Below are 27,727 nucleotides of genomic sequence, written 5' to 3' on the forward strand. Positions count from 1 at the left end.
GTTTTGAGAACAAGAATGATGTCAATAAGGAAAGGTGTCTTTGTGTATAAATGTGAATGTGTGTGTGTGTATGGGGTAGATGGCGATGCAAAAAGATGTAAGAGATGAGAGATTGTTGAGGCTGGAGGAGATGAGAAGGGGCTTAGAGTGGAGGGAGTAGTGTGAGCAAAGGCATGGAGGTGGCAAAGAGCAGCATGTGTTCATGGAGCAGGGAGCCCTGCATTTGAACTGGAGTTAGAAATAAAGAAGGAGAGCAGAGAGGTGGTTGGAGGAGAACTTGTGCCTGAATTCCCCCTCATATAAAGTTATTTTCATTAAAGAACTGGGATAAGAAAATAAATGAATTTAAAGCACATTTTGTGAGTTCGTGTTTAGAGGGCTAAATACAATGTAATGGAGCATATGCTAAATTGATTCAAGGTCAGAAGACTTAGGTTGCCTACTTCACGATGATCTTACATGAAGGAGGGGGTCCCCAGTCTATCGGTCGGTTGTGTCTCAGCTTCTGCCTCAGGGCTAGCTTGAGACAATTTGGGGAACAGAAGCTGAGAGAGCAAAACTTGACACTGAGTGTGACTGTGATGGGTGATTTTCCAAAGGAGTTATGACATTTGAATTTATCCTTATGAAATTTGGAAAGTTTACTCTACAAGTCTCAAATAGTATGGGTAAATATGCATTCATAAAGTGAAAAGGAGAAAACATCTCTAACCACATCCAATGTGTTTTTCTTAACCATCAACAGAATTTCTAAGTTCCCTATTAATTCTCTTCCCTCTCCTTCAACTCCAGAAGACATTTGGTATAGAAACTCTGTCTTTCTCTTTAGCTGGACAGAGCTAGAATTCACACGTATTAGTCTGATAAATGCAGTAGAACCAAATTATGTTTTGGGAGAGGGATCAAAAAAGTATTTTTGCTTAACTAAATGCAGTGTTTTTATTTGACTTTTAAAAGTTTTTACTGATTACGTTTTTATTGAATGTAACTGCAAAAATTCAGTAATTCAGGATTATAGATATCTGATTTATATGTCCACCAACAGAAGAGCTTGACTGTTACTATTATTCTGGAGTTAATTTGCCTATAAGCTGGTTGATGACTCAGTGGTAAAGAGTCCACCTGCAATGCAGGAGCTGCGGGTTTGATCCCTGGGTGGGGAAGATCCCCTGGAGAATGAAATGGTAACCCACTCCAGTATTCTTGCCTGGAGATTCACATGGACAGAGGAGCCTGGCAGACTACAGTCCATGGGATTGCAAAAGAGTTGGACATGACTTAGCGACTAAAACGCATGCACGCACACACAAAATGATAAGTGCACAATGTCCTGAGTATAACACATGTTAATAGTGCAATTATTTAGGCTTTTAAATACACTTAATTTAAAATGTTTTGTTCTCAACTGATTCTATTAGATATTTGAATAATAGAAACCACCTTTGCTCAGTGAGGATTTGATGGTCCTTCTTTGTTCTGCTAACACTGAGTGCTAATGACGAGCAAGGGATCCCTCCTTGTGGAGAAAACAAAGATAAATGCTCTAATGACTCTTCTTACTAGGATAGTCATAGGACCAAAATATGTGCTCAGATTACTGTAGTGCAAAATAAGATGCTGGGGTTCAGAGAAGGAAGACCAAGTCAGTGGCAGGGCTGTAGAAGGCGAGCTGCAGGAAGTGGCTGCTTTTGATCTTGGTTTGAAGCACAGGTGGGATTTGGACAGGCTGAAATTGTGGGAAAAGTGAAATGAACATCTTAGATGAAGGAAAAAGCATAAAATATTAGCATGAATATGTTTGTGGAAAGGCAAATGGTCTGGTTTGGCTGAAACCTCATGTGCATGAGAGGAAGGAGGAAAAGAACCGCAAGGAAGATTAGTGACAGACAGGGGAACAGTTTTAATGTCAGACTAAACAACATGTAGTCTGGAGAAGTAGTTTGGAGAAGGAAATGGCAACCCACTCCAGTATTCTTGCCTGGAGAATCCCATGGACGGAGGAGCCTGGTGGGCTACAGTCCACGGGGTCGCAAAGAGTCGGACACTACTGAGCGACTTCACTTTCACTTCAAACAACGTGTATTTTATTCTGTATCCAAAGTGGAGACATTACAATTAACAGTATAGTATGACTGCTGCTGCTGCTGCTAAGTTGCTTCAGTCGTGTCTGACTGTACGACGCCATAGACAGCAGCCCACTAGGCTCCCCCGTCCCTGGGATTCTCCAGGCAAGAACACTGGAGTGGGTGGCCATTTCCTTCTCCAATGCATGGAAGTGAAAAGTGAAAGTGAAGTCGCTCAGTCGTGTCCAACTCTTCGCGACCCCATGGACTGCAGCCTTCCAGGCTCCTCCATCCATGGGATTCTCCAGGCAAGAGTACTGGAGTGGGATGCCATTGCCTTCTCCATAGTATGACTACTACAGTGCAATTAGAAATGGAGGAGGGCACAAAGTGCTAAGCAAATGAGAGACACAGAATAAGGCTGCTAAAAGGAAAATGTAGAGGAAACTCTCCAAAGAGATACCATAAAATTGAGTGTTGAAGGAAGAGAGGGTAATCAAATAAGGGGAAGGAAGGAGAGTCTAGGATGGGGAGATCAGCCACCAGTGTCTGGAGCCTGCATATCTGTGGGCATAGTGTTTGTCAGGGTTCAAGATCCCTTTTACAGTAGATTTTTTCCACTGTCCTTTTGTTTAGATGTGAGTAATCATTTTTCATTTTTTGTGAAACACACCCACACATGCATATACCTGCTTTCCTGAGCTTCTGCACAGCGTTAGAAAAGCCCTGTTGTGACACCAGTTTGAATTGATTCCAGCTAGATGAAAAAGATTCTTGTTACCTTGGTTATCATTTGTTATTTTTGTAAATTCACAATTTAGGCATTCAGGGTCCTAAGCTAGTTCCACTTAACTGTCTTTTTTCTCTCCAGCACCCCAGGATCTCAAACTGGGAACCTCTGAACTTAGTATAATACAGCTCTCCTGGAAAGAATATGTTATATAGTTCAGGAATGCTATGTTTCAGTGTTCAAAATATGAAGATCATTTCCTACTCCGTGAAGGACAAGAAGGAATTGTTTTTGGAATACTTTAGAAACAGAAATGTACATTTAGGACACCACTTCTATTGTGTCATTCCTTGGTCCTGCTGTGAAAGAGTGAGATGAGACAAATGACAGTTAAATATTGAAGGTCATGTTATGGGCCTTGAAAACATTTGGGAAACTGTTTGTAGGTAGTGTTAATCATCTATAGAATGTATTAAAGATATTACAAATGATTCTGTGAATAGAATTAATCACTATGTACCTTTTAAATGAGGATTTTTCATGCTTAGTTTAAGTAGCATGCCAATTAAAACATTGTTAAAAGAGTACTGATTATCATTCAATTTAAAATATCTAACATGCTATTTTCTTTCCTATATCCAGGACAGGGTTGTTTACTCCAGATATGGCATTTGAAGCAATAGTCAAAAAACAAATTGTAAAGCTGAAGGGGCCTTCCTTGAAGAGTGTAGATCTGGTAATACAAGAATTAATCAACACTGTCAAGAAGTGTACCAAAAAGGTAAGTTTGGATTATGTAACTTTCCAACCCTGCTACATGTCTCTCTTTCACTGACCCTCCACTTTGTTACAAAGGTTTTGTGTTTGCTCAAGGGGAAGGATTGTAAAAAGTATTGAGTGGGAATCGCTTTCAAGATAGTTGGGTCTCACCCCATTTCAAATAGTGTTGTTGTCTTAATCAGGTAAATGTCACTTTAGAATAATCCAAGTGAATGCCCTAAACCAATTTTTCCTGTGGTGCATGGCTGGGACTCATTGTTAGGGCAAAAGAACCAGTGAAATTGTATATATCAAAAGGTAATTCTTCTAAGTTTTAAATGAATTCCACTTGAAGCTGGATGTCTGGGAAGGGAGCATTGTGGTGTAGCAGTTTAACTGGATCTTAGGGCCTGGGCTCTTATCTAGATTCAAATCCTGGCTCTGCTGTTTACTTGCTGAGTGACCTTGAGCATCATTCTTAATCCTTATAATTTTGTCAATTTCTCTGTGAAATGGGATGATGACGATGATAATGGTTATAATATCACCTCAGAGAAGATTAAACAAGATGATGTCAGAAACCCAAGGCACACTTAACGTGTTGATTAAACATAGTAAGTGCTCAGTAAATGGTGGCTAATCTATAAATGGCCATTTTTATTAGCACCCAATATTCTCCTCCTCGTAATATTTACTGATGGAGAATAGTAGGTAAGAGACTTCCCAATCTGGGGCCTCTTCACTGAGGAACATGGAGTAATTGTGTGGGACATGAAAGGGACAACCCAAATTGAAAAATGTAAGAAGGAAATCATTGATCATGTTAGGACAGGGTAGGCCTAGCCCTATGAGAGTTGATATTGTTACTTCATTTCTTGAAAGTATATTTACTTCTGATTTTGTTGGTTTTGTTACCCTTGCCTTTCTGTGTAGTTACAGAAAGTAATGTTCCAGTGAGTAATGTTCCTAAAACACCAGTGGGAAGAATGAGTATGAGTATTGGTTCCTAGTTAACTGGTGGAAAACTCAGTAGAAAAAATGTAAGTAGTGAAAGAGGCTAAACTTAGGAATTTACAGTTGTCAATGCTAAAAGTACAGGAGTTCATTGGAACTAGCATGAGGCCCAGAAGTGGCTCCGGAGCTTCAGAGCCCTTCTCTAGTTTTCTTACTATTCTTCTACCTTGTTCCTTAATGTTGTTTTCTCTTCTTTAAAATGGGGAAAGCCGTAGGCAATAAGGGACCGAGGAAAAAGTAAATGGGGAACAACAAAACAGTCTTTATGTCAGCTCTTCACACCAGCTCTTTGTTTGGAAACTTGAAGCCATTTATTAATACTTCATATCCCTGATATCCTTGCCTTTACCCCAAAATGCGGTCAGTCTTGTCACTTGTGCAGTATTGGTCTCCTCTTAACTGGCTTGTTGAAGTAACTGGTACCATGTTCTCGATTTAACCCCATAGGTTGCTGCATGCAGGTGTCTTCTTCAGCCAAGAGTTTCTCTTTAGGTTGCCCATGCTTTCCTGCTCCCACCAGTAAGACTGTCTTCTTTCCAATGGCCAGTTGTGCTGTTCGTCCTCAAATTTGTTTAGCCAGCTCTCCTTCTCATTTAAATAAATTGATCAAATGCAAGAAAGACTTTTTTTTTTTCCCCCATAAAAACAGCTTTGGAATGACATAAAGGTTAGCTACAAAAGCTCTGCTTTGGACTAGGTATAGGTAGAACAAGGTTAAAAGGATGTGGAAGGACTTATAAAAACCTAGATGGGCTCTGTCTGCATTCAGATTATTTTCCAAGTGTCTTTAGGTTTCCTGTCCTCTTTGAAGAAAGCAAAATTGGAAATCATAGACAGAGGATGTGGTTTATGTAACACAGAAGACACATAACTCCAATCAGCAGATCCATATGCAGAGAACAGGCCTTGGCCTTACATCAAAAGATTGGCACATGTGTGTACATTTATGTTTTAAGTTATATAAAATGTTTATGGTATGTATGAATCTTTTTTTTTTTTTTTATCATTTCCCATTGTATCCAACTTACTGGAAAACCAACAGTCCCGATGGCATGGGATGAGACGGCTTGTTCTTTGACACTTTTTGGCTTTTATTCTTTGGTTTCCACCCTTTGAACCTCCCTTTTCATTAAGCTCTCTAGATCAGGCGTGGTTGTATATTTATACTGTCTTCTCAAAACATTTTATTTGTTGCCTTAAGTAAAGCCTAGCTTTCTTCCTGAGATTCTTGTTTATCCTTAGGCTCCCTTTGTTGAAGGATATTTATTGGCCCAAACTCAAAGAATCTAAAGGCCAGGATCAGGTACAACATGGCCTGCTTCTCCATTTGTGGCTTCCAAACATTATTCCTTCACCTTCCTATAACAAGTCTTCCTTCAAGGCCCAGGTGTTAGCAGCTCTGCCAACCTTTTCCCTTCTCTTCATTGTCACCATCAAGTCCTGGTTGCTCCCTTGCATTCATCAAGATACTTAGAACTTGGCTTACATTTTTCCTCTCCATCCTAAACTCACCTTCGGCTCAGGTGACTTCAGCAGAGATCATGTTCAACACCCACTAGCTGCTGTTCTTAGAGACCTATGATTCCAGTGATCCTCCATTCATTCCATCCTAGCATCCCACTCCTGTGACCTCTTTCTGTCCTTGTCATGGTGGGCAAATGTTCTACTAATAGATTCTTCAGAAATCTCAAATTCTAAATCTAGGGTTTTCAAAACACTGATTACCCTCTTTTTGGTTTTCAATTAGTTGGAAAATTAGTAGAAAACCTTAAAGGAGAATTGAAGTTTAGGATCCACCTTGCTGCTGATAAATCTAGCTTGAAAAGCATGGCTGGGATTTACTGCTGCTGTGGGAGCCTTCTCTTCTGGTGGTAAACCTCAGAGCCCACAGCAGTGGAGAGAGATGTGCACCCAGAGACAGCACAGCATGTTTCAGCTAACCTCACACCTATGGGCTTCTCCAGCGAGGGCCACGTTTGAGCAGTGACATAGTACGCCTGCCCCATGCAGCAGAGAGCTGTGGGCTGACACAACTCAGGTGCTCACAGGTGGAGGAAATGACAAGGGCATCTCCCATAATACTTTCTCAAGAGGGAAGAAATATTGGTGGCTTTCTACTTTATGAGTGAGGTGTGAAGGGTGCTGGGGAGGAGGAAGAGGGGTTCTTTTCTACACCTAAAATTATGCCACAGGCTCCCACCCTTTCAGTTCTATCACTGCTTTACTCTCCCTAAAAGCAGTCTTTAAGTTCAAAGAGACCTTCAGACCTCTGACTTCTGTTTGTTTTAAGCTACCTGTCTCCTTCTGATTTTATTATATTTCCTGACTACTGTATCAGTCTATGTTCAATCAGGAGAGAGAAACCACACAGAAATTTGAACAGGAAACAGTTACTATAAAAGAAAAGTATGAACTGTAACAGGGGCTTAAAGTAGTGAGGAATTGGCTAATAAGAAGATAAGAGAGGACTTACCTGGTGGTCCAGTGATTAAGAATCTGCCTGACAATGCAGGGAACATGGGTTCGATCCCCAGTCTGGGAAGATTCCATATGCTGTGGGGCAACTAAGCCCACAACTACTGAAGACCATGTGCCTAGAGCCTGTGCTCCACAGAGACGCTACTGTAATAAGAAGCCTGTGTACCGTAACAAAGAGTAGTCCCCACCCACTCACCACCACTAGAGAAAGCCTGCACACAGCAAAGAAGACCTAGTGCTACAACCAAAAATAAATTAAGTAATTAATTTTCAAAAAAGAAGTTAAAAGAATGACTGAAGATAGGAGTAGTAGAAGCTATAAGGAGCAGTTACTAAGGTGCTACCTTTAGGGGAACACCCAGGAAAGAGGGACCCTGCCCAGAGCTAAGACTGGGACTTCTTGAAGAGGACCTAGATGTGGCTCATTGGATGGCAGAAAAGTAGTGTTATGCCGCAGAACTTGCTGGAAATCTGCCCTCTGGAACATGCTGGGAGGGAAAAGGTAACCATGGGGAGGATTCTCCCTGGAGACACTTATGCAAACTGTTCAAGGTGAGGGCAGCTCTACCAGGGGGGCTGTGAGTGCCTTGTACTGAAGTAGGCTGCTTCAGCCTATCTTTTCCTCCAACAGTGTCTCTCCAGGCTCTGCCTCTCTTGATAAAACCTCTCATGGTGCCAGTGAGCGATGAAAAAATACTTTAAGGGCCCAGGATTATTTTCACAGAGAGAGTAAGAAGCGTGAATTTGGAGCTGAGAGGCAATACATTAAGAAGCAGTACGTTTACCTTCTGGACTTCCCTGCTGGCTCAGATGGTAAAGAATCCACCTGCCATGTGGGAGACCTGGGTTTGATCCCTGGGTTGGGAAGATCCCCCGGAGGAGGACATGGCAACCCACTCCAGTATTTTTGCCTGGAGAATTCCTGTGGACAGAGGAGCCTAGTGGGCTACAGTCCACGGGGTTGCAAAGAGTCAGACACAACTGAGTGACTAAGCACACATTAATTCCTTTTGGATTAACTTTGTCATCTGTTGAGACACTAAGGGTGGTCAAATTTATTTGTCTTTTATTTCCCTTTTCCCCAGGTTGGTGATGAGCTTGAAGATAGTTGTGTATCTGTGTGGATTTGTGCCACATAATATAGCCATTGTCTTCAGCATTTCATTTGTTAGTGACTTGCCGTGTTTGTCACAATAGTGATGCCAGACTTTTAGCACTCTTTTTAAGATGCTTTGCTCATCGCTTTCAATAATGATTTCACAGAAAAAATAGAGGCTATACATGGGAACATTAATTTCTAGCCCCCAAACCTATGTGTATTCCCAATCATGTCTCTTCTTCCTCTCCTTTTCTCTGTCATGGTGTTAATCCTGACCAAGGCTGGGTTTCTACTTGTACTCTCACCTCCTTAAGGAACTTACTCTTTGGATTTCTTGGTTTCCTGAATCATCACCCTCTTCATCACATTTAAAAATAAGTCAATGTATAAATACATGCCGGGGTCCAGCCCCGGTGGATCCAGGGTAATTCGAAGGGGAGATGGAATCGGTGTCCTAGGAAAAAGCTATTTAATTAAAAGTATAAAGAGAGATTAGAAAGGAATAGTATAGTAGGAAAATTAGTGGAGAAAAAGAGGCTGAATAACTTGGTTTACGTGGGATACCAATAAAGCTTCGAGACAAGAAGCTTGCACGTAGGCCACAGGCATCTTTCCATTCTCCCGAAGGAGAGGAGGCACTGAGGCCTCCCCGGTCTGATCTTAGAAGCCCAGGCAAAATTAGCAGGCTTGTTGAGCACCCACGCTCCAGATGGGAATTCAGCCAGAAAAACGGAGAACAAGAAAGAAACGACACGGGGGAGTCAGTCTTTCCAGAAACTGATCCGTTTTCTTTATTTTCAGGTTTGCTTATATACTTTTTGTTATACATAGGGATGAATACAGAGTCACGCGGGGTCAGCACACCTGACCCTTGTCAAAATCAGGTGCTTCATATGAAATTATACAAAGGTCTTAGGGGTTTTACATCATCTTCTGGCCATGAGGCCTGCTGACATTTTATGGCCCTTTCTGATAATGGTCAGTCAACCAGAAAACTTATTTTTTCCAGGGGTGATTTTTTCTTAAACCAGGCGCCACCCTCCAAATAAAGTTGCATTCCTATAGGGTGAGGGTGTAGTGGGTTACAGTCAAGAAAGGAATTTACTTAGCCTAAGGTTTAACATGATTAATCTTAAAGGTTAATACTTATTTCTCCTATATGCTAGTTATATTCATTATAAGGGCAGGGAATATGGAGATTTAGCAGCAAATATTGGCTGCTAAAAACCCTTCACCAATATAATTTCTAATCAACCCACTAATACTATACTAATAATTTTGTAACTTCTCAAAAGAGTCTGTATTTAGAAAGTTTAAAGCATCTCGTGCCTCTCATGGTTGGGAGGCTGTAAACAATCACATGTGGCTGGACGAACCTGCTCAGGCAGGCTAGAGAACCTTCAGAGGAGTTTGTAAGTTGAAACACTCTTGTCACGCCCAGGAATTTTTATTAACTGGAGCTGCAAGTTAACTCCTTCTCCGAGAGAGGTGGTGGGGGGTCAGTCCCCCATAAAGTCAGAGGTATAGGTGAGAGCATAAAACAGTAAAGTAGGCACTCTGGTTATGGGGGTAGATGCTCGGGAATGGGGGTCTACTGAGGCTCAATCCTGCCTTTGCGTATGCCGAAGCCTCCTTCCTCATGACCTTTGCCATGGGCAGAGTTCCTCACGCTGGCTCCCAGCAAATATATTTTTGTCTCTTCTGACTTATAAGTAACAAAAACCTGTCTTCTGCTCTATTACTGTCCTTTTTTCATGGCCAACATTCTTGGTAAAAGAAAAAGTAGTTTATGCTTCTATATCTTTCTCATCTCCATTTAAATCCTTAACCATCTGAAGTTTGGCTTCAACTCACCATTCTGTTGGAATAGTTATGACAAAAGTTAACCAGCGACTTGATTACCAAATTGAATGGGCACTCTTATTCCCAGTTGTATTCTACTGTTTTTTTGAAGATGACACCTCTTTTTGGTTCTCTTTCATGTTTCTCATGATTCTTCCTCCATCTCCTTCAAGACTTTATCCACTTTTGCCTGCCTCTAACCACCAGAGTCCCCCAAATTTGCTTCTGGTTTTCTTCTCTTCTTTTCCTTTCTCCGGATGATATCTCCCATAGTTCAGCTACCACTTAAAACATTGTTGATTCCCAGAGTTATGCTGCTGGCTCAAGCTTCTTAACCAAAATGGTCTACTCTACAGTCTACTGCAACTGCCTCCTCTTCTTACTTAACGTCCTAAACAGGGCCCCCCCCCCCAAAATAAATAAATAAATAAATTACTCCAGTGACCTCCTAACTGATCTTATTACTTCTAATCTGGTCATCTTCAAATTCATCCTCCTCACTGTTGTGAAAATGGCCTTTCTAAAACATGTGCACAAACAAAACAACAAAAAAGATCTCAAAACAGCTAAAAAAATATATGCGCACATATTTTTTGCCTGTTCCTTCAAAATTATTTAATGGCTCCTTATATCTTAAGAAAATTCTAATCATTTATGGTTGTTTTTAGTTTCACCATTTGATCTCCGAATACTTCTCCAGCTACATCTGTTGTCACTTTTTGCTTGCTTCAGCCATTCTAAGTGATTTTTTTTATTCATAAAAATTTTTCCTGCCTTTAACATTTGCACATGTGATTTTGTTTGTTTAGAAAGTATCCTTAAGATACAGCTCAATCATCATTTTTCCTGCAAAGCTTCTGTGAACCCTTTCTTGATCTCTATCTTCACTCACTTCTTAGTGCTCTAATTGTCATCCTGTGTTTACTTCTGTCATAGCAATTATGATACTGCAATGCAATTTGGAATTTATTTGTTTAGGTGAATACCTCCTATTGCTGATGATAAGCTCCTTTTAAAAAGAGCTGTCTTTTGTCTTATCCTTGACACCTAATGCAATGATTAACCATATATAAGAGATATTCTATAAATTATTATTAATAACTTAGATATTCTAAAGTTATCCTGATGCTAAAGAAATCTGTACTTGGTTTAAAAAGAATATTTTATTCTGGGTTAACTAAAATATTCTTAAAAAAAATTTTTTTAAGTCACTTCTTTAAAAATTTTTTAATTTTATATTAGAGTATTAAGGGCTTCCCTGGTGGCTCAGAGGTTAAAGCATCTGCCTCCAATACGGGAGACCTGGGTTTGATCCCTGGGTTGGGAAGATGCCCTGGAGAAGGAAATGGTATCCCACTCCAGTATTCTTGCCTTTTTGGGGGCTTCCCTGGTGGCTCAGAGGGTAAAGCGTCTGCCCACAATGCAGGAAACCCAGGTTCAATTCCTGGGTCAGGAAGATCCCCTGGAGAAGGAAATAGCAACCCACTCCAGTACCCTTGCCTGGAAAATCCCATGGATGGAGAAGCCTGGTAGGCTACAGTCCATGGGGTTGCAAAGAGTTGGACACGACTGAGTGACTTCACTTTCACTTTCATAGTTGATTAAAAATGTGTTAGTTTCAGGTGTACAGCAAAGTGATTGAGTTATGCATATACATGTATCTATTCTTTTTCAAATTATTATCCCATTTCAGTTATTACAGAACTTTGAGCAGAGTTCCCTGTGGTAAACAATAGGTTCTTGTTGATTATCTATTTTAAATCAGTCAGTTCAGTTCAGTCGCTCAGTCATGTCCGACTCTTTGCTACCCCATGAATGGTGGCACACCGGGCCTCCCTGTCCATCACCAACTCCTGGAGCCTACTCAAACTCATGTCCATCGAGTCAGTGATGCCATCCAGCCATCTCATCCTCTGTTGTCCCCTTCTCCTCCTGCCCCCAATCCTTCCCAGCATCAGGGTATTTTCCATTGAGTCAACTCTTCTCATGAGATGGCCGAAGTATTGGAGTTTCAGCTTTAGCATCAGTCCTTCCAAAGAACACCCAGGACTGATCTCCTTTAGAATGGACTTGTTGGATGTCCTTGCAGTCCAAGGGACTTTCAAGAGTCTTCTCCAACACCACAATTCAAAAGCATCAATTCTTCGGCGCTCAGCTCTCTTCACAGTCCAGCTCTCACATCCATATATACCACTGGAAAAACCATAGCCTTGACTAGACGGACCTTTGTTGGCAAAGTGATGTCTCTGCTTTTTAATATGCTATCTAGGTTGGTCATAGTGAAAAAAAGTGAAAGTGAAGTCGCTCAGTCGTGTCTGACTCTTTGCGACCCGTGGACTGTAGCCTACCAAGCTCCTCTGTCTGTCGGAGAAGGCAATGGCAACCCACTCCAGTACTCTTGCCTGGGAAATCCCATGGACGGAGGAGCCTGGTAGGCTGCAGTCCATGGGGTTGTGAAGAGTTGGACAGGACTGAGCAACCTCCATCCATAGCAGTGTGTAAATGTTGATCCTAAACTCCCAATCTATCCCTCCCCCCATTCTTTTTCCCAGATCTTGGATCATCTTCACTATCATTATTCTGAATTGTTTTTGCTATCTCCACTTCACTTAGTTGTTCTTCTGGGATTTTATCTTGTTCCTTCATCTGGGACATATTCCTCTGCTGTCTCATTTTGTATAACTTTCTGTGTTTGTGGTTTCTGTTCCACAGGCTGCAAGATTGTAGTTCTTCTTGCTTCTCCTGTCTGCTCTCTGGTAGATGAGGCTATCTAAGAGGTTTGTGCAGGCTTCCTGCCAGTTGTGACTGGTTTCTGCCCACTGGTGGGTGGAACTGTGTCTTTTCCCTCTGGTGGGCAGGGCTGTGCTCAGGAAGACTTTAAGTAGCCTATCTGCAGATAAGTGGGTCTGTGTTCATGCCTGGTTGATTGTTTGGCCTGAGGCATCCCACCACTGGAGCCTACAGGCCATTGAGCAGGGCCAGGTCTTAGGGAGGAAATGGTGGCTTCCTGGAGGGCTCACGTCAATAAGTACTCACCAGAATAGCTTCTGCCAGTGTCTTTATCCCTACAGTGAGCCAAAACCCCTCATCTCCAGTACTAGCAGGTAGTCTGGCCTAATCTTTTAAAAGGTCACTGCTTTTTCTCTGGGTCCTGGTGCATACTTGTGTGTATCCTCTAAGGGTGAAGTTTATGTTTCCTCCAGTCCTATGGAATTCCTGTGATCCAACCCTGTTTGCCTTCAAAGCCACATTCTCTGGGGCCTCCTCCTCTTGCCAGATCTCCAGCCTGGGAATTCTGATGTGGGGCTCAGGACTTTCACTCCGGTGGGAGAACTTTTGTAGTGTACTTATTTTCCAGTTTATGTGTCGCCTACCTGGTGAGTCTGGGATTTGATTTTATCATGATTGTGCCCTTCTACCATCTCCTGTGGCTTCTTCTTTGTCTTTGGATGTAGGGTATCTTTTTGATAGGTTCCAACATTCTTTCTGTTTTTTGTGAATGGTTGTTCAGCAGTTAGTTGTGATTTTGGTGTTTTTGTAATAAAGAGTAAGTGCATGTTCTTCTACTTTGCCATCTTGCAACCTTTAGCTAACCCTTTTAAAATGATAAAAATCTGGACAGGTTTTCTTTCATTCTATTCTTTCCTTATTCCTTGATCTAATGTTCTTGATTTTTGGCCTTATTTTATCTACCCTAAACTTTTTTTACTTTGAAACTGGTCTAATTAAAGTCATTTGTAAAGCAAAATAATCCTAATTAAAGTTGAGTATGCCACACCTTAATTTACTTGACCTTGAGCACAACCCATAAATAAGATGACCATATAATTTATTAGCCAACATAGGACATTTTTGAGATTGAAAGGGGGAACTGCCAGTACTTTCACTTGAATAATATGAGTAAACCAAGACTGCTCCAGGCAATCTGAAATGTATAGTTATTCTCACTGTATTGTGGATATATATATATATTCTATAAGATGGTATGGAAAAACCCAAACAAACTTTTTGGCCAACCCATTACACATACATGCATATATATTTATAATCTTAAAACAGTATTTTCATTTACAATTCCTCATGTTGAATTTCTTATGTGTAAAATATTTAACTTCATTTTTCTTAAGCCACATAAATAAACATCATTGAAAAACATGGAATTTATGCATGTTCACATAACAAAGCACAAAGCTAAACTGGGGGAGTGCAACTATTTCTTGGATATGTTCTCACTGTTGTCTCTGGGACACTGGAGGACAGGACAGGGACCTTTGAGTTTTATGAGCTATTTGGCTCCACTCCAGGGACATCTCAACTTTGGAATTTCTCTGGTGGGCATCATCTTTCAGCTGCTTTTCTCTACCTCCTCTTCTCCAGTGCATCATCACAGGGTCTTGAGCTTCTTTGCAGGAAGCACTGAGAGGAACAGCTTGTTTTTTTTAACCACAGTTTAGCAACTGTGCCATTTATTGGCCTCTTGGGAAGCCACATTCTTGGATCACCATCATACCAATTAATTGATTTTTTTCCTCTGCTTAGAAAAAAGCTTTTAAAAGAAATAAAAAAGATATGCTAGCTGGTTATTAGAAATACTGGGAAAGATTTTTCATTATAAAGTTCTGTGAGAAGAAATGCTGAGTTCTGTGGGATGTTAGGTAAGTAAATATCTGATTCTGAATACACATAACTAAGCGAGTGAATCCGAAGACCTAACCATGGCTTTCAAGACCCTACATGATCTTGCTCCTTTTCATTTCTAAACTCCCCATCTCCCTCCCCACAGTCCACTCCAGCTACACTGGTTTCCTTGTTTCTTCAACAGATCAAGGAGATGTGTTGGCAAGGCCTTTGCATTTCTCATTCCCAATGTTAGAAATACTCTGCCTCAAGAGTCCTGCATGGGTCACATCCTCACTTCTTTCAGGTCTCTGCTCAAATGCGATCAGAGTCTTCCTCTGACTTTTCTGCCTACAACTGCATATGCTTCCCTTTGAACACACACACAGACACTCATCTACTTAGCAAACTTTTTCTTTGCAGCACATATGATCACATGAATTATACTCTATAGGTCTTTTGTTTTTGTTGTTGGACAGTAAAGGGACTTGGAGCTTGGAAAGTAGAGTATAAGCTCCCTGAAAGTAGGGATGTGATTTGTTAAGCTCATCACTCTAGTCATAACCCCTAAACACCAGGTTTTCAATAATAAGTATGGAATCAATAATTGAATACAGAATCATGTCTCATTGATTTGATAGGCAATTATCATTTTGGCTAAAGTAGTCACTTGAGTACCTCCCATGAAAGCTTGTAGGAGGAAGGAGAAGAGCTACAAAACATCATGCTTAAGTAGGATTTTTTTTTTTAGGTCTGGGTGGATCTGCTCTTGTTTTCAATCTGTACATAAAGACTTACATTTCGCCTCTTCTAATGGTTGGCTGTCCAGTCAAACACTTGCTTTGCATACAGCCAGATGCCCATGTAATGGACCATGGTACTCAGATTTCAAATCAGGCTGTGCATTAAAATTTGAGTCATTCATTGAGTTTTATTCAAAATTCAGTGGATCAGTGATAAAGAATCCATCTGCCAATGCAGGAGACACGGATTGGATCCTTGGGTCAGGAACATTCCCTGGAGGAGGAAATGGCAACCTGCTCCATATTCTTGCCTGGGAAACCCCATGGACAGAGGAGCCTGGTGGGCTATAGTCCATAGAGTTGGACACAACCTAGTGACTGAGCATGCATGCACATATGAAATTCAGTCCTGGGACTTGGCTAAAAGTCAAGAGATAGGAATCTCACCTTTTAATTTCACAGTTCATTAAAAGATTCGTGATCTTTGAAATTAACTCTTAATTTATAATTTACCCTGGCCCCTGCTTTTCCTCTTGCCTTCAGTATGATTTTTCTTGTTCCATTTTAACCACTCAATAATGTCTATCAGAAATAAATGTGAAGTGATGATGAAAACCTGATTATTGTCTTCAGATTTTTTTTGACCCAGCACCAACTCCACTCTGCAGTTCTATTCAGATGTTTTCTGAATAACTTAATGAGACAATGGCTCTTCTGACTATCTTTCAGATTTGATTCACTCAAGGCTGGACTTTTTGTTTCTATTCCTTTGTTACTGTTGTTTACTTGCCAAGTTGTGTCTGACTCTTTTGTGACCCCATGGACTGTAGTCTGCCAGGCTCCTCTGTCCTTGGGATTTTCCAGGCAAGAATACTGGAGTGGGCTGCTAATTTCTTCTCCAGGGCATCTTTCCGACCCAGGGATCGAACCCTTGTCTCCTGCATTGGCCAGCGGATTCTTTACCATGGAGCCACAAGGGAAGCTCTTTTAACTCCTTAGCATCTGCTAAATAACACTGGCATACTCTTCATTTCTTTGTTTAGAAGAAATGATAAGGTCAGAAACATGAAAGAGAACATACAAACTTACTACATATGTTCTTTCACAGACCTCACCATTTCTTCCATTATATGTAGACAATACTTGAGGTTTGGGATTTGCCCACTTGGAGAGAGAAGGAGGGCTAACAGCGTTTCTTTCTGACTGCTTTACCTAAGACCACCTGGATGGACTCTGGCCCTTTCCCTTTTTACCAGCTTTACTTAGATCTTCCTAGACTTCTCATAAGTCCACCCCTAAAATATCAAATCATCAATAAATTTACCCTTGTGCAGTTTCTTGACCTGTTTGTACTACAGTTTCTCCTCATCTTTGATCACTTTTGTAAATGAGAATACTTCTGTTTTTCCTTTTTTCATAACAAATGTGTTGTGCCCAAATAAGTATTCTCTCATCTCCTGAATAAAGCCAATATTATGCTACATAGAAATTAAAAATCACTAAGGGTTTTGGGGGCAGATTTTAATTCACATAAATAGCATGAAACTATTGTAAGCTTTTATGAGCCTGGCAGTCCATGGGATTGCAAAGTGTTGGACACGACTGAGCGACCAACACTTTTTCTCTTTCACTTTTCATAAGCAGTAAAATCATTGTTGCTACTCAGTTTGTAGTACATAGCCAACACTGGATGGTTTATAGCATTTTGATCAAAACAGAGCCCATAACTTTAGGTCAGCCAAATCAATCAACTCAGGTTATGCACATAAAAGAAATTTTATTCTATTTTTAGTTTATTTTCTCATTTATGTTTTGTATGCAACTGTGAACACATAGTTACCTAATAACCTGAGTCTTTGCTTAAGGCACTGAACTAGTTACTCTTGAAGGTATAGAAATCTTGCCGGACCTTGTATCTGATCCAAGAGAAACCTAATAGCATGGTTCTCATGATCTGATTAATCAATGGTTAATACACTTTATAAGCTTATGATTTATTTTTATTGTATAGAAACGTCTTTCAAGTGATTTTTTTTTCTTCTAGGGAAAAATGTGGTCCATGCTTAAAATTAAATTTTTATATTGATGTTTCATCAAAATAATTAAACACTATCCTAAATAATACTTAAAACATTGGACTTTATTAAAATATGTTTTTGTATATAAAAGATGATGGTACTATAATACTTTGCCTCAGAACATGTACAGTTCTGCACATAATTAAAATGAAAATGAAAACAGAATTAAAATTTTCTCTTAGAATTATCTATTTAAAATTTTGATACCTAAATACATATATGTTGTATTATTGCTCCATTGACTCTTCATTATTATTTAAAAATATGCAACATAATTTCAACATAAGCTATTTAGAAGTAATTTATCATTTAACAGTTGTTCAGCTTTGTCTGGAAGTTTTATTGTCATTGTTTAAGCATCAAGTCTTCTGAGGCCTTCTCAGAGCAGATTAACCTCTAACTACTTTGTGTTTCTCCTTGCTTTTTGTGAGATCTTTCTCTTGTATGACAATTATCTGTATAATCAATCTGCCACTCAAAACTGTGGTTTTTAAGATCAGGTGCTTTGACATAAACTGAGCATAGAGCTACCTTTTGCGTGTGCCCAGTAAATGTTTAAGTGAATGACTGTGAAATAAATTTAAGAATATAAAATCATTATATCCAATAGCAAAGCCTTAATCCCTTGATTCTGTATAAATCAATTTTCAGAATATTTAAGTAATTAATAAAAGAATAGAAATCTAATGATGGTGACTTCTAGGTTAATATTATTTTGGCATACATGATTAACACTTTGACTGACAAAATAAATGTGTTCTTACAGTGGTAAGCTTTTAATTCAACATCCAGAGCAAAAGAGATTGAAAATTATAATGACAAACATTTGAGAAAACTGATTGCATCTTCAGTAAGAGATACTGAAGAGTAGTGAGGGATTGAAGTGAGTGATCAGTTGAGTATCTCTTGAAGCTAAGTAGAGAGTCAGTTAAACTGAGCAGTGAAAAGTGAAAGGGACCCTGTTAAATGAACTAATGAAATGAGTGGCAGAAAGTAATTTTGAATGTCAGTAGGACATATTTTTGGCCTTCTTTCTGTATGTATCATGAAGAATCAGAACTGGACTGTTACATTTGAGGGCCAGCAATTAAAGTCATCATTTTGATTTTTGTGCTCCTGAAGAGTCGGACACAAGTGAGCGACTTCACTCTCACTTTTCACTTTCATGCATTGGAGAAGGAAATGGGAACCCACTCCAGTGTTCTTGCCTTGAGAATCCCAGGGACAGTGGAGCCTTGTGGGCTTCCATCTATGGGGTCGCACAGAGTCGGACACGACTGAAGCGACTTAGCAGCAGCAGCAACCTTTTTACACTTCTACAGACCTTTTAAGATCAAGCAGTGAGAAACCATACTAACTTCATTACTGCCTTTCAGTAATGCCTAGATCTTTCACTGATTACTGTCTCCCTCAATATTTCTCCTCCTTTGCTTCCATGAGGGCAGTTCTTCTACTGTGTTCTCTTCCCTTTTCCCTTTTGTTCCACTTAGAATTTAAACTCTTTTACTTCCAGTTATCTCAATTACTCAATTTAGACTTCCCTGGTAGCTCAAATGGTAAAGAGTCTGCCTGCAATGCAGGAGACCAGGGTTCGATCCCTGGGTTGAGAAGTTCTTCTGGCGAAGGGAATAGCAATCCACTCCATTATTCTTGCCTGGAGAATTCCATGGACAGAGAAGCCTGGTGGGCTACAGTCTATGGAGTCACAAGGAGTCGGACACGACTGAGCGACTAACACACATAACACATCTCAATTATATATATAAAAATATGGCTCTGGCGGGTTCCTTTCTCGGTGAAATTGAGCTTGGAAAGATCAGGAGACACACAAAAAACTCAGACCCCTGCCAAGGGCAGTAGACTGGAGGGTTCTTAATTGTTTCTACTTCATGAGATACTCTTGTCATTTTGGCCTTTCCTTGACATATGAGCATACAAGCCTGGGGTCCTTCGTCTATCAAGTATTTAGTTTCTGAATAAATATTTATATTGCCACTCTTTGGTGTTTTAGAAATAATCTGCTGTAATCCATTTTTCTAAATATTGTTATAGGCCTTCCGGCCCTACTCAGTAGACCACTATTGCTTTTGCAGTCACTTATTTGCAGGAGTGTGGTTCTCTGTTAGTGAGGCTATCATCAAAACAAGTGTGTACTGATAGCCTGGGATGATGTCTGAGGAGCAATTGCTCTGATGGTCTAGTGCAGGCTACTGGTTAGTGCTGCATGTGCCACCTAGGTTCTCATTAGTCAAGGAAAAGGACAGACATTCATCAGCTATCCCTTACATACTTAGAAACTTTTTATAGGTCACATAAAAAATAACTTGCAATGTTCTCAGAGTATAAAGGATGATACTATGAGATGATAGAGCTTTCCTTGAAGAATATTTCCAGAACTCAGAATGGAAGCTGCATTTGTATCTTGAAGTTATTCATGAAATAAACCCTTAAATGAGCACGTATCTCAGGATTCAGCTAGGAGTCTCAGTAAGGGGTAGCGGTTTCTGGTGATCTCATAAAAAGACACTAGGCTGTGAAATTTGAGTTGAACAGGCAGCCAGGTTTCTATGCTCTAATGATGTTTTTATAAAAGTACCTTATGTTATTGTAGAAAAAATTGGAAAATGCAGAGATGTATGTAGAAAAAAAATTAAAATTATGCATAAGCCCGCCATTCAAAGAGATTGTTACTATTAATATTTTGTAGTGTTGATATTTGTGTAGATTCTTTTCTGTGCACACACTTACAGGACAAGATGATTTACCATTATATATGATTTGTAATCATGATGGTTCCATGAAGTAGTGCAGTTTGCTATCTTGCCAAGGCACTGGTGTACATCATGCATGCTGAAAAATCCATGTGCTCAGTGACACCAGTGACCATGGAGCAGTCACATTTCAGGGAGACCCAGGTTATGAGTTAGGGGAAATATTATGTGCTATAGTATTTATTACTCAAGGATTTAGGAATTTTTAAGGTCTTGGGCTATATTCTTGAAGGATATATGATGGCCTTTGTGTGTATATGTGTGTGTGTCTGTGTATGTGGGTTTGCGTATACTTGTGTGTAATCAGATTATGTATTTAGTAGCCTGATTTTTTTTCTTCACCCAGTATCTATTTTAGAGACTTTATCATGTTATTAGATATTATAAATTAGTGTTAAAAATCAAATATTAGATATTATTTGGAATGGCTTATTACATCCCATTAGTAGACTTACCTTAATTTATTTAACATCATTGGATACCTAGGTGGTTTATAAAATTATGTTTATTTGTCTTACTGTTGCTGTTCCAAGTAATGCTATGATGAATTTCCTTATTATTATAGAATCTCATGAAATAATTAGACTGATGCCTGTATGAGCCTTTAAGATTGTTGATACATATTGCCAAATTGCTTAACAGAAAGATTATTCTCATTGACATCCCTTCAGTAAGTTTAAACTGTGCTAGTTTTAATATACCTTCACATCTATAGTCTTATAAAAATAATTATAGCAATTTGACAGCATAATGGTTCTTATCTTTCTTTGCATTACTCTCTTTGAACAGTGTCATATTTCTCCCTGCTTACTGACCATTAAATTTCTTTTTAAATTAAGTCATGTGTTTTTGCCTGTTTTTATGTAAGGTATTAGTGTTATCTTACTAATTTGCAAGTGCTTTTTAATATAAATGGAATTAAAGTTTGCTTGTCATAAGCCATGAATTTGCCTACTTTTCTCTGAAGACCACACCCTTGCTCTCTGCACTGAACTTCCTTTACTTCTTTGACCACTCATTGTCCCTGTCCTCCAGCACCTTATACCCATTCCTGTGCTTGTCAAGCTCCATTTTTCCCACAACCATTCCCACACAACTTTACCTAACTACATCCTCTTTTTAGATTAGGCTTCCTTGAATATCCTTGTATCAACCTTTTCTTCTTCCTCCTTACACTGAGAACAACTATAATTCATTCATTCACTTTTGCAAACTAAATTTTAGACAATTACCTGAATAATTTATATGGGGTAAGTGATTGACATGTATTATTTCTACAGTTTTGCCAAAAATATGTACATAAAAGCCCATATGTTAGGGGATAATTTTTTAAAAAATGATCTCTCTGGTTCATGGAATGAATCATCCTCAAAGAGTTATGGACATGACCATGAACTCTAAAGTCCTTGGGTTGGAATTCAGGACCCACTGATGTTGAACTGTATAGTCTTGGGCAAGTTATTTAACCTCCCTGGGCTTTGCTTTCCTCCTCTACAAAATGAGGTTAATAATCAGATCTATCTTTTATGACTATTGTGCATTTTTGAATGAGGTAATTCATGCAGTGCTGGACTGTGGTAAGCGCTCTATAAATGTTAGTCATTATCGTCCTTTTCATCCTCATTTCTGTCTTCTTCATCTTTGAACTTTATTAAGTGCTAACTCTGTACAGCAGAGTGCTGGATGCTATCCGGGTCTCTGTTTTCTTTGTAGGGAATTGCTCTGCTGGTTTTGAAGTGTTTTATCTCAGATAATATAGTTACTTCTGTTTGTAGTTTGTGAAATCTCTTCTGTCACTCTGCCATTCTTCTTTAGGATATTTCACTTCTGCTTACAGAACGGTAATGCATGTCTTCTGGAATATAACATAACTTATCTCTTTCTTTTTTGGCAGTATAAATATTTGAGTATTAACACTGAGATCTGTTTCTCTTGATAGCTGGCAAACTTCCCCAGACTCTGTGAGGAAACGGAAAGGATTGTTGCTAACCACATTCGTGAGCGAGAAGGGAAGACAAAGGACCAGGTGAGGAAAGACCTTCCCTGGTGGGCAGGGTCCTTGTGGGAAGTGGAAGGTCTCTCCAAGGTTGTTTGGTGGTCTCCAAGAGTTGGCCTATCCCTGAATGGAAAAAAAAAAAAAAAAAAAGAACTGAGAACACCACCACATATGTTTATTTTTATGTATTTATGAATATTATACATGTGTTGCTATACTAACAGCTTATGTATATGTTAAAAATGTAAACATATATAAAGACTTTAGAAAGATAACATTTAAAACACAGTAATAGGACTTCCATTATTTTTTCCTCAATGCTCTATGAATCATCATAGAGTATGTATTAATACACACTTCACTTTGAAAACCACTAATCCAGAAACATACCAGATTTTTTCTTTGAAATAAGATGTCTTAACTTTTAATGAGCACAGATGGGCACCAAAATATTCATAAATTTCTAAAATGTTTTGCAAAATGTTTAGTGCTTTTATTTATTTATTTATTTATTTATTTTTGCTTGAAGAGACTGGATAAAGCTATTCATCAGCTTATCCATGGAAGCTATGACTAAAAAAATAAAAATGTTTAAGGATATTTAAATTATATATAAAAATTTAAAACAATTATTTAAATATTTAAATTATTTAAAACATTAAGGATATAATGTTTTAAGCATTTCTATTTTGTAGCTATTTATATATATGGTTGGTAAAGAGTGACCTTGAAATTGTCTTTGAATCTTGGCTAGCTCTATGAATGAAAGATTATTTTCAGGTGAGGATAATTCGTTAAAAAAGGACTACATGAAAATTATAGAAGCTTCTTAAATTTAGGTAGATGTTTTCTTAGTTACTTATAACATTTTATAAAGGGAAGCAAAAAGGTTTTCAGATGCTCTTCAATTCCAGGACACAGCTGCAAGTGTGACAGTGCGGAGAGGACACTGGCCTCTAGCCATGTGTTCACCAGAGAATAACATGTTCTTGAGCAAATCACTTCTCGGGACTGTTGTTTTCTCATATACAATGTTGAAATGTTGGTCTATATGATCTCTGAAGTCCTCTGTAAGTTAGAATTCTGGGATTTTGTGGTTCTTAAGTGAGTTGGAAAGGAGGAGAGAAAGAGCTGGGTAAAAGGAGGAAGGTAGAATAGAAGAGAGAGGTAGACACAAACCATAGGGAGAGAGACATATGCAACATGCATAGATCAGAAGTGGAAGAAATAGGCTTTGTGACTTAGTGGAGATAAACAAATCAATATTAACTCATGAGTCAGTGAAAACTAGCTTGGTCCTCAGGATATATGACCCGAGACCAGGAGTTCCCCTGCATACCTGATGTTACACCTATTGCTGGACCAAGAAACAAATTCTGGTATCAGCTGTACTCCTGACCTTAAGTAAATAAGATAACCATTTTAATTTGTATTTATTCAATGCATTTCAAATGATAATACATTTTACTTAACTCTTAGGGGTCCTATGTAAAAAAAAATACCAACGAAAAAAGTAGTACAATTATTATCTAAATTATCTTTTGTGTTTATATCTGAATTGGTTGTTAACTTCTTGATGTTTCATGTTTCAGAGATTTGTTGTACTGAAATGACAAACTTATTGTCATGAAGACTGTGGGTTCTGGGTTCAGACTGCCTGAGTTCGAATCCATGCTCTATCATTTTACTTTATGTGTAAATGAATAAGTTATTTACAGTTGCGTCTCCTCATCTGGAAGTGAATAATAATGGTAGTTAACTCACAGGCATTTTGTGAACATGAAATAAAGTAATCCAAATAAGGTTCTTAGTTCTTCATTAAGTTGTTCTTGTTGTTATTCCTAAAGAGCTATGACACACAGTAGAGATGAGAAATCATTTTTTTCCCTAATTTTGAGATAGACTTTCTCTCATCTACTTCTGATGGAGTGATTAATTCATTCCCCAAGTGGAGTTAAGGGAGGGAGTGAGCATCTCCCTTCTAAGTGACTGTCTTAGGTAGCCTGGTCTGACAGTTAACCACCTGAAGAAGCTGGTGTTTGCTACAAGTAATACAGATGTCTGTGGCATAGAAAAATACGTTCATGTTTTTGGTAATGTGAACATGTCAGTTTGCATAGATTTCACATTTGAGTTCTGAACTTCATGCTGCTTGAGGCCATATGTTACTTCTGAAGTAATTGGTCAGAGAGTGACCCATTTCCATAGGCCTCTGTACAAGAACTGCTCTGAGGTATTCTTGCAGTTTTCTCAAAAAATGAAATTATTACCGACTTCTGCTCTGGAAACTTCTTGGGGGAAAATTCTTGAGAATTAAAATATGAAAAACCATAAATCTATCTGTGAACTTTTTTCTAAAACAGAGGGTTTTTTGGAACTTTGATGTGTGCCTGTTATTCCAGGTGCTCCCATACATCTAAATGCATGTTGAAATGACTGACTTTGTGGGTGATTACTGCTACCAGGAGTAGCTTTACTTTTTTTCAACTAAATATTCAATAGCTGTGGGTGAGAAAGGCAGTGAGAAACTCTGAGAGAGTGAAAAGAAGGAGAAAAAAATGTCCTATTTTCCTTTCCATCCCCCACATGCGACCTGGCTCTTTTCCTAGGATGAACACAGACTCCCAGTTTCCAGGAATATGAATGAGAACAGCCATAGTTGCGATTTTTCTTCCACTTTTCCCCTGTGCTACAATCCAAGTGAATGTGGTTGAACGGCCAAGATACTCATGACAACCTTTGGCGATGCTGAGAATTATGTAGATATTTTTCTCTTTATGGTGACAACTATTTATTTGTGCTTAAATATTATGCCTTATTGATCCAGACTCCTGACCAAATGGATTTGGGGGTATAAAATTTAATAGAATCTGGCTTTATTGTAGGGAGAATAGTGGCAGTGTCACAGATAATCTCATAACTATCACTCCTCCTAACTCTTCAGTTTTCTTCATTAAGAGAAGAAACAAAACTATATGATGCTATGAAAATTTTCATACAAGTATGATATTGTTAACCCAGTAGTACCTGGGTATAAACTTTATGTTGGTAGTGGGGATGATTTGGGGTGATTCATTTACTCTTTTTTGGTAGGCCCCTTGGGGTTCACCATAATATTTGGTCAGATGACGAACTGAAATTAGCCATAAAAGCAGAGACCAGAGCATTGGGTAATGAGTGAGAAACAAAAATACTTGGCCATGTATTAACTATATGGGAATAAATTGCTCCCTTTAAAGTAAACTGTTCTTCAAGGCTGGTAGATAGTTATGGAATTTACAGCCAAAACTATCAGGCTTGCGTTATGTGTATCATGCTAGATTCTGCAGATAAAGTGATGAACAAGATAAGTATAATCTCTGCCTCCATGGAGCTGACTGTCTTGGATGGAAGCAAAACATCAAACAAAATATAATATAAATAATCACATTTGTGGTAAACACCTCAAAGAAAAGTATAGGGTTTAATAAATAAAAATATAGCCATGATATATAGATTATATGAGAGTAAATAGCATGATTCTAGGCCTTGGGCAAGGATCGGAGAAGGCTATCCTGATGAAGCACCTACTGGGGCGCGTTACATTGACTTTGCCAGTGAACTGTTATCATGGTGCTTTGATGCACTCAGAAGTCACCTTCAGTGAAGCCTATTGATCATAAGGAGGCTTTCTATTTATTTGGATATTGCCTTTTTGAGTTCGTTGATGGGATACTTCTCCTGATCGCCTAGAGGGAGCTTAAAGAGTTAGGAGAGGAGAAACAAGAGATGATGTGGCTATTTTGTGGCTAATGTATAGTGTCTGCAGGAACAGACTGCTCTGAGCAGCTCCCTGTGGGCTTTTTGCCATGTATCTTTTTATATATATGTCCTTTTGAATGTTACGCCTACATTTTAGGGGCATAGAATAATTCTAGGTTCTGTGTTAAGCTGGCAAAGAGTACATGCCTGAAAACTATAATGCTGTTGTCTTCAAGTGTGACTCAGATGTTTCACATAGATTTTTTGTTTTTGAATTTAGAGTAAAAATTATGAGAGTGTAATGAAAAAAAATAGTGCCGCTTTTCATTCTAGCTGAAGTATCCTTTTAAAATTGAATAAAGATAAATAATTTGTAGGCAATTACTGAATTTACTGTTGAGAATATTTAAGATGGGTTTTTACTGAAGTGATTATCTTTGACTTATAGGTGCTGCTGTTGATCGACATCCAAGTCTCCTACATCAACACCAACCATGAAGATTTCATTGGCTTTGCAAAGTACGTGAAAATCCTTGCTTGTCATATGCGTTTCTCCTGCTGGTTTGTCTCAAATATACATTATGAATTTCTCCTACAACCTCATCATCTTTCGAGAGTACATTCTGTGTCAGGATTAACTCTGAGTTAACCTACTGAGGAGGTCCAAGCCTCATGGCCTTGGGGTCATGTTCTCTGGCTAACGGAGCTGACTTCTTTATTGTGTAGCATGTGAAATCATATGTAGCTCAGATACTCCTTGTTTTTGGATGATGATCTGAAGTTTGTACTTGAGCTCCCATAGATAAGCAATAACAGATGCACATTTAAAATCAGTTTGGGAATAATTTCTCACATAAATTTGAAATATCAAGCATGTTTCACAATATATATGCTATTTGGACATCCCTAAGTCAGAATGGGAGTTGCAAGGTAGCTCAGTGGTAAAAAAAAATATGCCTGCCATTGCAGGAGACTCAGGAGATGCAGGTTTGATTCCTGGGTTGGGACGATCCCCTGGAGGAGGAAATGGCAATCTACTCCAGTATTCTTGCCAGGAAAATCCTGTGGACAGAGGAGCCTGGCAGGCTACAGTCCGTGGGGTCGCAAAGAGTTGGACATCACTGAGCAACATAGCACATATACAGACACACACACAAATCAGAATATTGAGGCTTATTTTTTAAAACTGCCTTTTGTGAACTTAGATGTAGTCATTTTGGATGAACGTTCTCTTGTCTATATATTTATATAGTGAAGTGAAAGTGAAGTCGCTCAGTCATGTCTGACTCTTTGTGACCCCATGGACTGTAGCCTATCAGGCTCCTCCATCCATGGGATTTTCCAGGCAACAGTGCTAGAGCAGATTGCCATTTCCTTCTCCAGGGGATCTTCCTAACCCAGGAACTGAACCCAGGTCTCCCGCATTGCAGGCAGACGCTTTACTGTCTGAGCCACCAGGGAAGCCCCATAAGAGAACTTTATATAAGCTTGTCTATTTATTGCCATTCTGTTATACATGTACTCCATTATATGCCAATATTCTATTGCTGTATTCACAGATATTATCAGGTAAACATTTTTCTTAATTATTCAAGGTTGGTTATTTATTGTGTGACATTTTCAAGACCCTAAATTTACCATTTTTTTCCTGCACTTCAGTGGAATCAGTTTTCTAATTGCTTTCAAAGAATCTTGATTCCAATTCTAAAATATGCTAATGGCATGTGAGTGATTCCAACTTTAAGTATATAATTTATATAAAAAACAAAGAGACCTACGTACTGTTACTTGTACTG

General features: G+C 39.0%; 1 protein-coding gene across 6 annotated transcripts in view; it reads left to right on the forward strand.

The window, feature by feature from the left end:
* The window catches only part of DNM3 (dynamin 3), a 628,097-nt gene that overhangs the window by 242,365 nt on the left and 358,005 nt on the right, over positions 1–27,727 (forward strand). For all 6 annotated transcript variants that reach the window (XM_005690651.3, XM_005690650.3, XM_005690649.3 and 3 more), the window contains exons 10-12: positions 3,436–3,574; positions 22,134–22,220; positions 26,380–26,450. In XM_005690651.3, the coding sequence (XP_005690708.1) occupies positions 3,436–3,574; positions 22,134–22,220; positions 26,380–26,450 (297 nt within the window). The remainder of the gene's footprint in view (positions 1–3,435; positions 3,575–22,133; positions 22,221–26,379; positions 26,451–27,727) is intronic.

This window comes from Capra hircus, chromosome 16, assembly GCF_001704415.2.
Source record: "Capra hircus breed San Clemente chromosome 16, ASM170441v1, whole genome shotgun sequence".
Classification (NCBI taxonomy): domain Eukaryota; kingdom Metazoa; phylum Chordata; class Mammalia; order Artiodactyla; family Bovidae; genus Capra; species Capra hircus.